Source organism: Mastigoproctus giganteus, chromosome 11 (genome assembly GCF_048544385.1).
Source record: "Mastigoproctus giganteus isolate SK-2022 chromosome 11, ASM4854438v1, whole genome shotgun sequence".
NCBI classification, from domain to species: Eukaryota; Metazoa; Arthropoda; class Arachnida; order Uropygi; family Thelyphonidae; genus Mastigoproctus; species Mastigoproctus giganteus.
Genome location: NC_143585.1, coordinates 28,301,185 through 28,315,834, shown reverse-complemented (window position 1 = coordinate 28,315,834; position 14,650 = coordinate 28,301,185). Strand labels below are relative to the sequence as shown.

Sequence of the window (14,650 nt, the reverse complement as noted above, 5' to 3'; positions counted from 1 at the left end):
TCTGCAGCTGCAGGAATATAGAAGATTGGAGTCACCTGCTGAACTGTGTAATCTACAGTGATCTTAGGGTGAAGCTCCGAACTGACATTCCAGATCTCTCTCTTTCTTTCTCTCTCTCTCTAGGGCAAGAAAAATTGCTTCTGAAGAATAAGAACAATCTCTCAGATCTTCAGAACTTTGCCTCCGAAGTGTTTGCTCGCAGAAAGAGACTCAACGCCAGAGTAGCGTACCAAAAGAATCCACCAAATACACCTGTGTAAGTGGGACAATAGTTTGTTTCTCTGTTATCCTGGTTGACAAAACATGTACTTTCAGGGAACACTCAAAAATTTCTGTGCAGTGCTGGACTACTCATGAATTAAGCATAATTGCATCAAAATTCGATATATTTTCTTCTATGGTTCATGTATGCAATTGTCATTGTACTGATCCTAAAGGTCACCAATTCCACATCTGAATTATCCTGGATACAAGAGTACTTATTGAAGACTACTTTTCTTTTCTTTTTTCTTTTTTTTTCTTACCAGCACCAGCATCTTTTTTCTTTTTTTTATTATTTGTTTGTTATTATTATTTTTTTTATCCCAGTGTCTTTTTTTTTTTTTCCTCTCTCACTAATGTATTTTTTTTTTATATATTTTATTTTATCTCAACTAGCACCACGGGTTGGGTTTTTGTTTTTTTTTCCTCCTCTTTCTCCTTTCTTTTCCTCTGGAATGGGCCCCAGAGGATCCTGGCCCACCTTTTGGCATCATTAGGTGGGTCAGAGTCTCTTTTGAGACGTTGTGCTCTACTGGAACTGGCCCACCTTCCTGTGGTGTGGACGAGTACCCAGAATCATCTGTCCAGGTGATTGATGCTTCTGGGTAGCCAAGTGGCCAGAACATAACAACAAAATACACACAGAATGCACAGAAACCTACATTGACGCATTTCTGGCCCATTTACAGTTGATTCTTCTCTTCACAGAAACACGAGGCAGAGTTGAACAGATGTTCTAGGTGCTGCCCTATACATGTACACATGTTTGTTAGTTGTTTGGTTTTTGGGAGCATTAGCAACTAAGGCCATATTGCTCCGGGGATATGCGGTGGTCATTCCCTGATCTTTCTGCATCCTCCATATTTGGTGGTCACAGGCTCAAACTGCGGTCTAATCAAGAAGCGTGTGCTACGCACTGCTGCTCCTTCCCACCTGGCTACGGAGGCACCAAAGTACACATGTACCTAATCCATACCACACAAAACACTTTTAGACTATGGCACCACGTGCTCTCACCTTCACAGTTGGAATAGTGCACTTGGGTAGTATGCACTCTCCAGGAATCCTCCATACTCAAGCAGGTCAGTGAAACTAAGAGTATGTAATGTGACCTATCACTCCACAGGACCAATTACCATAGATCCATAGTCTAGGGTTGGTGTGTCTTGCATTTTGCCAATTGATTGTGTGATTTGCCTTTTTTTTTTTTTTTATTAAAGGCTCGTACTCTGTTGGCTGTTCCGTGAAAGTTTGTTTTACAGTTCTCTACATCTGTGGGGACATTACAAGTTCGCCTGAGGGTGTTCACAGTTCCAAACTCAGAATTGCTAGGATCTGATAGTGAGATGAGGTAACCGGCCATGTCAAGGAATGTCTTGGGCAGTGTACCTCTGGACTTCCATTTAAATAATAGTAATTACAGGCATTTACCCTATGTGATATCCAACTGTCATATCCCTCAAACTTTGTTAGGTCTTTTTGTGTGCTCGTTGTTTTGAAATGAATTCTGAGCAAATTTCCAATCACCTTTTTAGATCAAAATATTTCTGTGTTTCATACTGCACACAGTTTGTTGCAATCAGAGGGGTGTATGAAGACTTTTTTAGTAGGATAATATATGTTAACATTAGAATATCTAAATGATGAAAGGAAATGGCATTTTTTTTAACAATTGCTCCCTCCTCCAATCACTCACTACTAAAAAGTAACCCACCAGTTCTGTTTTGAATTTCACCCTCACCTTGGCAAATAATTTATTCTAATGAAGTACAGCTTGCTGCCCAGAGGCACACGTTATGAATTTCATTCAGCCTTCTGTTACTTCCTAAAATTTTATATTTTTTGTTGTTCCTAGTCTTGTCTATATTAATAATGAATATACCTCCCTCATTCATTTTACTTACAAACCCTAACCAAAATGTTAAGTTTCCAAGCCAGTTTACATATTCGAAGCCATTCCTCTCCCCCATCTATCAACTGTAAAAATAGCAATTCCTCCACAGAATTATCTCTAGAGGTAACTCAGTGAAGAAATTACTGAATGCTTAGTAATAAATACTTAAAAGAAGTTTATGTTCCCTTGATGTGATCCGAGGAGTAAGTTCCCTTGATGTGATCCGAGGAGTAAAGATGCCATCAACATTTTGTTTACTCAATGCTTTTAAAGCCTTATGCATTTCAACAGATCTGGAAGCAATTTACTGAACCTCAGTTTTTCTTGCTAAGAAGACTGTTTTGTGCTCTCATGTAGGCTTGTTAATCTTCCCTGCACTCTTCTGAACAGGTCTGTATCCTTCTTAAAATGAAGTTTGGAAATGGGAGAGGAAGTTTATTTTCGAAAAATTAGGAAAGAAAAAAGAATAAATTAAGACCTAGAAAAATTAGGCAGGGAGGCTGAGAAGTAGCAATTTAAGTTTAACATTGAAAAATTCAAGGTACTGTATGGGCACAGTAATCCCAGAAATAATATACCATTTAGTTGTTACCACACTCGAGGTGGTGGAGAATGAAAGACAGGATTTAATTGTACAGTTCAACATGAAGTTTTCTGAGCAGTGCAGACTGGCTGCTAGAGCAGTTAATGGGATTCTGTGAATTATATATACCAAAATTTTGGCAGCAAGAATAAGGAGGTGATTTTTCATCATAAAAAGTAGTTTAGACTGCATCTTGAGCACTGCATACAGTTCTGAAAGCCTCATTTTAAGAAAGCTGTGGAACTGTTGGAATTCTTGCAGAGAAGAGTGACATGATTAGTCAAGGACATAAAAGGGTATTCACACTACCATGAGGGACTTCAGTTTAGTAAATTGCAGTGCTTGGAAACCAGGCACCTACAAGGAGACCTTATTAAATTGTTTAAGGCTTAAAATGGATTGAGCAAAGTAAATGCTTATAGCATTTTTACTCTTTCTTAAACAACACATATAAGGGAACATTAATTTAAATTGAAAAACAGTGGCTGCAAGATAAGTTTGCAAAAATTTGCATTCAAGCAGGGAGTAATTGGTTGTTGGAATAAACTTCCATCTCTGGTGTTGTAGAAGTGGACTGTTGGAATAAATTTAAGGAAGCATTTGATAAATTATTAGAGGGGATGGTCAAATGAGCTGGGTAGTTTTTTTTTGTTTTTTGTTTGGGCCAATGCTGTATAAGTTTGCTGCTTTGCATCATTTGCCAATATAATATAGCAAACTCTTTAAAATCAAGCCCCTTTGGGGATTGAAATTGCTGGATTTTAAAAGTTTACAGATTTTAGAGAGATATACCTAGTGGTTATTTTAGAGGATCACATTTCAACAAATATTAAGCACAAACATCTGAACTTTTATATCTATAAACATTTACAATGATTATGTTGTCCTTTCATGTGTTTTTGCAACCAGAAGGATTTACACTGTATGAATGATGCAATGGATTATCACAGAAGAACAGAAGAACGAACTTGTCTTTGTAATGAGTTGCCCTGGTATTGCACCACTTTAACAGATAGCAAATTCTTTACAACTGTTTTATCAGTTTATTGTCACTAGAGACACTACTTGCAAATGAGACCAGTTTGCCTTGAACCAGGCTGTCAAAACATCCCATCTTTTTAAAAAATAGTCAGTTAACCATTTGGAGATGCCATCTATTTGAAAGTAGTGCAATACCAGGGTAACTCTTTGCAAAGACACATTTGATTTGGGAATTAAGACCATTGCATTTGTAATACAGTGGTCTTAATTATCTGTTAAGACCATAGAGGTTGAAATAGTCCTACAAGCATTTTATATAGAAAAAAATTTCACTTTTTTTTTTCTCATACTCTTAAAAAACAAATGAGATTTTTTACATGGATTTTAAAGACAAATGTGATCATTTATACAAGTGCTGGACTGCTTTCTTAAAATTTCTGAATTGTTTGGTGCCATATTCCAAAGGGTGTATACTATGCTAATACTTCTGGTTTGTGTATTTCCATAGTATTCTTAAATATTCCGTGTTTATCTTGTATTATATATCTTATTTATGTAAAATCTTTTTTATTTATCTTGGGAACAAATGTTTTAATGTGTATCGTGAGATTTAAATACAAATGGAATATAAATACTGTATATATGTATTGGGAGATAAATGGATCTTGGAAATAAAATTCTGTGATCACCAATGATATTTTTCTAAGTTATCTTTGAAAAATATCTAAAATAAATTATTTTTTATATCTAAAAGAAAAATATCTTAAAGAAATTATTTTTAGATGATGTAGGACATAATTTTAACAATTTGAATTTCAAAACTTGATTTGGCTACTTCATATTAAGAAAATAGTAAATCATTAGTGGTTGTTTTCAGCAATATTTTAAATTTGAAATTTAAACAAACTATTGAAATTTTGTCTTGAATATGTGTATAGTCTTCAACATTATTCATCTCAGAATTCAGTTCATTTTAAAGGCCTTGTGAGAGTGGAGAGGAAAAGGAATATCCACCACCTGTTTTTCAGCAGCAAAGCTGAACGTACAGAAAATTTAGTTTGAAGCTAATTAATTTTATTCCTTACCTCCTTTATTAATAATTATTAACATAAAATTAATTTTTCCTCACTTTTTCTTAGTAACAAAATTCCTTGCAAAAGAGGTCTCTTCAATTGAATTTAAAATATTAATTTAATGAACATTTCAGTTTGCAGCATTCTCTTAAAATGCTGCTATCACTTGCTATTCTTTTAAAATACAGAACTGTATGAAGTGTTTTTCCTGCATTTGGTTGAAATGGGTGAAAAAAAAATCTAAGAGTAAGCAATACAAGTTAACTTTTTAATGGAATTTGCTAGTGACTGAGCCTTCCCCACTTGTTTGCATGTATAAAGTTTTGGACTGTTATTAAAATGGTTCTCATGCTTGCTATTTATTATTTTTGATTAATTTTTTCTATTGGTAAAAATTGTTTTAGAATATTTTTCCTTTTTCTGTTATCAGAAATGTCCTATCCATACCCAGGAGCCATGGGAGGTGCAGGTTTAGGTCCTGGTGCTGTTCAGCGTCCCTCACCATATGGTACTGGTTATAATCCATATCAGCAACCTGCTGGTGGTTATGCATCTCCATATGGTTCTAGAATGCAGCAGGGTAATTGTTTTGTATATTTAATGCTATAATATGCCAATAATTGTATAATTAAAGATGCCCTTTTATTGGAAAAAAGTTTTTTTTTTTTTTTTGTAGGAATTTTAATTTTGAGATTTATTATTCTACCTATTGTTTAATATTTCATTGAAGATTATTTGAATTGTGGGACAATACAGATTGGCCTAATGCAGTAATGTGCTTGGGCATAAGACCAAGCTTAATTGGCCCATTAGCCTATCCATACCCAGTAGCCACGGGAGATGCAGGTTTAGGTCCTGGTGCAGTTCAGCATCCATCACCATATGGTACTAATTATAATCCAAGATCAATTAAGTGTGGTCTTATGCCAAACTTCAAGACAAATGCCATTATCAATGGTTCATTCCAAGTTGCTAATATCCTTTCAAATTGCATAGTATCACCCAATAAGTGAATCCACTATGCATTTAAAATCTGAGAAACAATGCCAGGACTGCTGTAATTTTGAAGCTTACTTACTGACTTCTCATCAGCAGGTGGCCTCTATTAGTACACCGGGTTGTGCTAACCCGATGCAGTATTAATATATAGGATTGCATGAGATATTAATGCAGAAATTAAATACAGACAGGTTTGAAACACATTACTACATTAGATTAATGCATCGCTGCATTACAAGTTGAACTTAAGACCAAGCTTAATTCATCTTTGGAGGGAACAGAATGTTCCCTGTAATTGGCCTAGAATAGTAATGTGCTTTAAACCTGTCTGTATTTAATTTCTGCCTTTATATCCTCTGTAATCCTATATAATAATATTACATAAGGTTAGCACGATCCAGTTATTGGAAGTACACACATGTAACTGTTGTTACGTGTTTAAATGAAAGTTTCTTCCATACACTGCTTGGCTGTTCACTTAGACAACATACAATTGTTCACTTGTTCAGCATAAGTTTGCTAATTGAGGCCATTTTCCAGCTGATAAGAAGCCAGTAAGCTCTGAAACGGCTGTCCTGGCAGTGTCCCAGATTTTTAAATGCATAGCAAATTTGCCTGTTGGAATGATGCTATGCAATTTAAAAATATATTAGCAACTTAGGCTAAACTATATAATAATATTCATCTCTAAGTTGGGCACATACAACCAAGCATAATTGACCTTTGGAGGGAACAAAACATTCCCTGTGATTAGCCTAACACAGAAATTTACTTCAAAACTGTCTATTTAATTTCTCTGTCAATATCACTTGCAGTCTTATATAACCCTTGTGTAGCCACACAAAAAAGTTTAAAATTACCAGTCAGGGTGAATTTTTTTCACTTATGAGCCTTTAGAGTATCATTTTTTTAAAAAAATATTTTTTAAAGTAATTTTAAAATAAGTGAAAATATGATACATATTTATTGTATTTCCCACCATATAAGACAAACCCATAATTTAGCAAAGATTATTTAGGGAAAAAAAAATAATATAACATTTTTGAGCAATGAACTGATTTATTTTATTGCACATATCACATTACTGCTAATTCTTTTAAAATAAAAGCATTTTGTTGCACATTATTATTTTTATAATACCATACATAATTAGGTGAGCCCAATATATTTTAATCATCTCAAAACTCATATACAAAAATATTATTCGAGGGTTTAGTGTCAAACAATGTTAACTACAAAATTGCATTTTGTTTTTGCGATAACTTTAATTTTACTTTATACAAATAACATTGCATATCATGTCATAGAACTGTATCTCTCTAGTATTTTACAAGTTAGCTTAGGCTGTAAGTACATTTCCATTAAACCAAGAAAATGTCAAATGACTGACTTTTTTTGGCTAATTACAAAAACATCAACTACAAAATGATTTTGTAGTTAACTTTGTTTGACTCTAAACCCTTGTATTCTAATTCATTTTTAAGGAACAATAAGAAAATGGGGCAATAAAGAGAAAAAAATCAAATTTTTATCATCTTCAAAACCCAGAAATCCATCAGTGTTGTCATCCTTATCAGGATGATCATCACATTCTTCCTAATGGTCACTGCTGTCTGATAGTGAACTATTATTTGTATAAAGTAAAATTAAAGAACTCATTAAACAAAATATCATCTTCTGTCTGTCTATTTAAGGCATTACTGATGGTATTTAGCAAAGATTATTTAGGGAAAAAAATTCCCTAAATGACTTCACAACTGTCTATCTTTACTGCATCCCAAGGATTTTTTACCCATTGGCATATCTGAGAAATTGTTGGTCTCTTCATACAACCAGTAGGTGTTAAGTTATGTTGGGGTGCCTTTATCCATTTAGACCATTCTACTTTCATGAAAGCTTTAAAGGGCTTGTTAACAGAAACATCCAGTGGCTTGTAGTTGGCCAATAAGTGTACCTAGAATTTCAAAAAATTTTGTTTTAAAATTTTCCACCCTTCTCTCTGTGGCCTCTGTTTTATGTGTGCAAAATTGGTCCCACGCTAGTAGGACTGGTTTCTTGAGAAGGCCTCCAGGATGCCATGACCACACACTTTTTTCAGCCATAATTTGACTATCTTCATCCATCTAACCCCTAGAATGAACATGGACAAAAATATCTGGTGGAATTTTTTCGTTTGATATTCCCTTAAATATGAGGAGAGGTGGAAATTTTGCTCCATCATCACATTAAGGCAGAACATCATGATAGTGTTTCTTTTTGTGGTGTGATGTCTTTACAGTTACTGATTTTGTACCTTTAACATCCACACTTCAATTTGAGAGTACATCAAATGTTATAGATACTTCATCAGTATTACCAATTTGGCCAACCTCGTAGTTTGTGTGCTTCCTAGCATTAATTATAAATCTCGGAAATTCCAGGATTTTGTTTTCATATTGTACTGGCATTTTCTGGGCTATTCTTGTTTGTGTCCTTATAGCTAAGTCATTTTGCTTCATAAATCTATAACACCAACTTGTTGTGCCACCAAAATTATCAAGTCCCTTTGCTGCTGCATAGAATTTGCCTCAAAAATGATTGTTTTTGTTGATATGGATAGTAATAGTAATAGAGGCATGTGATGCAAGAAAGCAAGCATATGAGCTTATGTAACATGTCAAAAAAAAAAAAAAAAAAAAAAAATCACACAACCATTCCCTCTAAAAGTTTGTCCAGTTCCTCCTTGAATTTATTTAAGCTATCAACTTCCACAACAACAGATGGAAGTTTGTTCCAGCAATTAACCACCTGCTGCTGGCTAAAGGCAATTTCCGCACATCTATTCTACCACTGTCGTTCCTCAATTTGGATTTATGCCCCCTTAGGTTCGTAATCTGAGCAAGTGGAAGAAGCCCATCAGAATTCAGTGTGCTCAACCCATTCAAGGCCTTATACACCTCAATCAGATCACCTTGCAGGTGCCTAGTCTCCAGCCGTTGCAATTTGCAGAACTTAAGCCTCTCTTGGTAAGATTATCCCTTCATTCCCCTCACCAACCTTGTTACCCTTCTCTGTACACGCTCAAGAAAATCTACATCCTTCCTAAAATGAGGCCTCCAGACCTGTACGCAGTACCCAAGGCAAGAAAAGGAAGTGATTATCCCTTTGTATAAGGTAGTGGTCTGACCATTGCCTTATACAAAGGGATAATCATTTCCTTTTCCCTGTTAGCAAAATTTCTGTATATCATTGGCAAAACCCCACGACCTGCCCTTACAGCCTGTCTGCATTGCTCAGAAAACTTCATATCTGACTGCATTAATCCCAGGTTTTTTTCATTTTCTACCACCCTAAGTGTAGTACCACACAGTTGGTACATTCCTCTGGGGTTACTTCTACCCATATGCAGTACTTTGCATTTGTCAATGTTAAACTTCAGTTGCCACTTCTCAGCCCATCTGCCCAAATGTTCTAGATCCTGTTGCAGTAGCACACTACCATTACTGTAACCCTGCCGACCTTTGTATCATCTGCAAACTTCGACACTAAGCCTGATATACCTTCATCAATATCATTGATAAATATACAAAACAACAGTGGGCCCAACACCGAACCCTGTGGCACTCAACTAATAACATTAGTCCACGAAGAGCAGCATCCATTGATTACCACTCGCTGTCTTCTCCCACTCAACCACCCTTTTATCCATTGTAGCAACTTACCCTTAATACTATTCTGCTCCAATTTGTACAGTAGTCTTCCATGTGCAACAGTGTCAAAAGCTTTCCTGAAATCCAAGTATATGATATCAAAATTATTTTTCGCATCCAGTTCCTTTGTAACCACATTATAGTATTCAATCAAATTGGATATACCACAGTTCCTCTGTTCTATTATCCAGCTGTTCAATTCTTTTTCAAGCCTTTGCCATTTTACTGTTGGCCAATGAAGGTTATTTGTAACATGACTATTTGTAATATACCAAATACCAAAATCACTTGCATCATCATAACAACATGCTTGTTTGTGATAGCTAGGACCATCACCTTATAGGATGCAGATTGATTTTTTTTTTGAGATAGATTTCTGGGGAAAAAAAGTTCATCTTATATGGCAGGAAATATGTTACATACAAAATACACTTAGTTGGCTTTGCATTAGCAACAACCCTGTGGACTTATAGGAATGGACTGGTCTGTGATGCTGGTGAAAGCTCAAAGTCAGTAATGGCTGATATAAGACTGTAGTTTGCACACTTTGGAGATCAGTTTGAGTGTCTGCGAGGAAAAATGTATCAGCATAGAGATTTTCTCGACTTTATATGTGGAATAATTGTGTGGGTAAGATGTATAGGTGTCAGTATCTTGGCAATAGCAGTTCAACAACCAACCAAAGGTCACATGTGGGATAGCTGTGTGTGGTCAATGCCTGTGATAGTATCATGTGTGTCATTTTGTAACACAGCAGAAACACAGCACAGTAGCCCAGCTAACCACCCAGTACAACATAGGAATAGCAGGACCACTATCCTCATGGATTTTTATAGCTTATAGTGTTGCAGGTCAAGTGATAAAGTGTAAAGTGTGTTTACTGTCAAGTGGCACCAGGGGTTTCCCCCATCTCCGCATTGATTACATTGTGGGTGTACCAGTTGACTGGAAATGCCAGAGATTTAAAAGTGTATAGACATTGTATATGTGTAGTGTCATGTACCATTGTTCTTCTGGTCCTTTAGCCACTGGACCCCTGCTCAGGCCCAACATTTCCCCACTTTCGCCCAGTGGAGGCAGACCAGGTACCCAGTAGTCAATAGTTCACTCTGGCAGGTCCTGCCACCTAATTTCCTGAGATTTCAGTGGCTAGGACCTAAAAAAAAAAAAGTGGGAGGAGGAGGGGAGTGCACATGTACATATATACAAACATACATATACACATCAATTGGTGTAGGTTAGTTCGCGTGGTGAAGGCACTAGAAAGAGAAGCCGAGAGTTTTCGACGAAATTTATTTTGATGGTTAAATTTGGATTGTGTAGGACTTTCGCTTGCATATAGTTAGAGTGGGGGAGGGAGCCTAAAGACTGGGGGGGGATATAGTCAGAGATAAGGAGCTGATAGGGAAGGTAGCTTCAGTTTGCAGTGGGGCATGCCTATGCCCCACCAGAAAGGAGAGAAGGGTGATGGGGGGTGCAGAAGATGGCAAGCTGTCTCCCTCCCCCACTGGGGAAGGGGCAAGTGGTAGAGTGTGTTTAATGTCAAATGGCACCAGGGGTTTCCTCCATCTCCGCTCAAGTACTGGGGTCTCCCCAAATCTGCATTGTATACATTGAGATGCTATTTCATGGACTATGCACTATACGTTAGCTCATGGCAGTTGAAAGCCATCATGGGTACTCGTGCTCGCTGTGAGAAATAAGAACTTGCATTGGCACATCATCATCAACACTAGACTACTGACATGTGGAAATCTGTTGCCTGGTCTAATGATGCAAATTTATCCCAAACTCAAAGGGAGACATGAGGTAATTACAGACTTGTAAGTTTAACTTCTTTTCCAGGGAAAATAATGGGGTCACTGGTTAGAGAAGTAATGCAGGACTATCTAAAAGTAATGCAGGGGGGGGGAAATGTATTTCGAAAAGATCTCAAAATTATCAAACAAACGATGAGCTTATTTGAAGAGGAAGAAATTAGAGGGAAATATTTGTAATTGGCATATCAATATCTTCTCACCATTCCTTCAACGAGTGTTGATTCGGAACAAGCTTTCTCTGCCATGGGTAATATTTGTACAAAAATTCGCTCAAGGCTCAGCAATGACACTATCAATTCATTTTGTTTTCTAAGATCTCATTTTAAAACAAAGGTATGAAATAAAATAAGTTTTGTATTTTTTTTCCACTTTGGTTTTTTAAAATAATTATTTCTTAATAATTATATATGATTATATCAGTAAACATTAATTTCTATCAGAATGAAAAATTTGCATTTTTTTATGTTATAATGTTATATCATATAACTTTACATATTTATATCTTTTTTACCCAAAATAAATATTTCATTTCACATACTTTTTCTATTTTAAATTGGATTTTGTTAATGTAAAATACTGGTATGCAAAAAAATATCAAAATATTGTTTTTTTTTCATTTTGCTGCAGTATTGCAATCACTAGTTGTCACTGACCAAGTACACCCTTTCATGATGACAGTGTATCCAGACAACTCCATCATCTATTAACAAAGCAATGATTCTTGAAACCATTAAGTGAAACACCTTGTTGGACTACTGTCTTCTGATGTCCTGATTATTGGCTCCTTGGGCTTTTTTTTTAATATTTTTTTTATGAGGGCAGTCTGTAAGTTCTATCTATATAACAGCAATCTGGATATGATTATTATTATTATTATTATTATTTTTTTGATAATTATATGAACTTCCCCTAATTGTGACTTTAAATAAGTTGCCACCTTTGCGGGTTAATCCCCATTAAGATATAACTATGATTAAAAAGCACTGTGAAGAGCATGTTCTGGGGCCTATACCAATCACTTAATCGCATGCAAACTCCTCTCAGTGGTCAGGATGTCCAGACAAGTAAAAAAATATGTTATATATGAACTATTATCAGTAATGAAAGTTATGGTATTTGATTACAAAATTTATTATAACCTGGATTTTCATTTACTGCACTAATGCTATTGTGTGGCAGTGACACCTACACAAAATAAATAAAAAAATTAACAAAAATTAACAAGACATATTCTCTGTGCCAGAAGGCCTGGCAGTTTGCTAACTGGTTTCAGGAACATGACAATGAATTCTCTGCCCACCTATGGCTGCCTAACTCACTCACTCACTCACTCACTCACTCACTCACTCAGTCTCAACCCAGTTGAGCATGTTTGGATCCTACTGGAAAAGGACATTTGATGCTACAATTGTCCACTTGACAACTATCCACAAGGCATTACTGAGCACATTGTGCAATGTGTTGGCAGCACTACCACAGGACACCCTGCAACACCTTGTGGAGTATTTTTAAAGGCCATATGGTGCAAGGAAGCCTAAGGCTTAGGCTGCACCAGCCAAAAGAAAAAAAAAACTACATGTCCATGCCAAGGTGTGTGTGTGGGCTATATTACAGGCAAAAGGTGTCCCCATGAGGTATTAGCTTGGTGTTGCTAATGTAAAGCCAACTCGGTGTATGGTACATACTTTCAATAACTTTTGCAAAATATTCTTTTTTTTAAAAATTATTTTGTAACTTCTACAAAAACGTTTTACACAGCTTTTACAAAATTTTTTATAAACAATTTTGTAAAAAAATTTGTATAAATGGCTTTATAGATGTGGCTGCTGTTATTTCTCTTAAAAATGTTTGTAATCATCACCTTTACCAATTAGTGTGATTGTTATACTACAAAAAGTCCTAGTTTGAGGAGGGTGAGTGCTGCCTATGGGGAGAGTTAATGGTACCCAAATGAGACAAAAATCTGCAAAAGGTGGGCATCCTTTTAGATATTTGTATATAATGAGACAAAGCTCAAAGTTATACTTCTGCTTCTTCTCTCACTTCTTTGTGTTACTCAGTAAGTGACATTGCTAGTCATCTTATCGTGTCATTTTAAAGGTTTTATGAATTTAAGATTCAGATACTTATCGGAAAGCTTATCTTCTATTTTTTTATCAAGTATAAAAAAATTTTAAAATAACTTATAAATCCATGAATTTTGGAATTCTTCTAACAAAATGAAACATCAAAGCACCCTCTTCCACACCACTAAAAGTGATAAAACATCCAGGAACCCATTTGCTCTGAACTCAGAAGATGCAATATGAAATTTACTCTTAAGTTCTACTCTCACAAGCTTTCAAATCAAATTAAATAAAATTCCTGGCAAAGTCCTATTTACTTTATTTTGTCTTGTCTTTTGGAAGCTCATGATAGCAAAATTTAAAGTAAATTTCATTTATTATACCTTCAGAATTTCAGAATGAGTGGGTGCTTGAGTGTTTAATTAATTTGGTGTTGGGGCTGATGCTTCGCCATTAGAAGAGCTCCTTAGTTCATAGATTTGTAATTTATTTTAAAGTATGCATTTTTTAAAAGAAAATAGCACCTTGATAAACAGTAGAATGTAAAGTTTCTAATATATACATATTTGAAGAGTAATCTAAAATCAGGGTATGTCGAACTTCCTAACAGGCCCCAATTAACAAAATTTAAGATATAATGTTTGTTCTTTTCCAGGTACCTCTATCTCGCTCTTACAAATCCTACATTGTATTTAATATTAATTCTGTTTTAATCCTCTACAATGTGATCTACATAAGCAGAATTGAAAGATTGTATTTTATTGAATCTAAGAATTAAATTTCCTACTTTTTGAAGATTCAAAGATAAGCAAAAATACGTGGAACTACTATAACAGGGTAGTGATAAGTCCTTAGCATAGACTATTTAGAAATCATTTAGTTAAATTTGTCTGAAAGAGATTTTCTTTATTGTAAAGAACTGTAAAAGTTACCTCACCAAAAGTAATGACAAAGGATTAACTTATTATTATTATCTTTTTTTTCTTCTTAGGTGGTTGGCCTCAGCAGCAGCAACAGCAGCAGCAGCCTCCTCCTGGAGTAAATCCTCAAATCCATCAGTGGTTTACAACTGTCGACACTGATCGTACAGGTAGAATTTCTTTCCAGGAGCTACGGCAGGCACTGGTCAATGGTAACATGACTCATTTTAGTGAAGAAGCTTGCAGGATGATGATAGGTAATTTTTTTTTTTTTTTTTTTATGAAAATGGCAAACACGAGAGGTATTAGAACCTAAAGTACTTAGTGCTGCGCTTGGGTTGGAAGTTGAGAAGACAAAAGAAGA

At 35.5% G+C, this 14,650-nt stretch overlaps 1 protein-coding gene across 2 annotated transcripts in view; it reads left to right on the top strand.

Moving 5' to 3' along the window:
* Positions 1-14,650, top strand: part of LOC150077839 (peflin-like) — a 54,866-nt gene that overhangs the window by 29,035 nt on the left and 11,181 nt on the right. For both annotated transcript variants that reach the window (XM_090384846.1, XM_090384844.1), the window contains exons 2-3: positions 5,223-5,372; positions 14,358-14,543. In XM_090384846.1, the coding sequence (XP_090240972.1) occupies positions 5,225-5,372; positions 14,358-14,543 (334 nt within the window). In that variant the 5' untranslated portion in view covers positions 5,223-5,224. The remainder of the gene's footprint in view (positions 1-5,222; positions 5,373-14,357; positions 14,544-14,650) is intronic.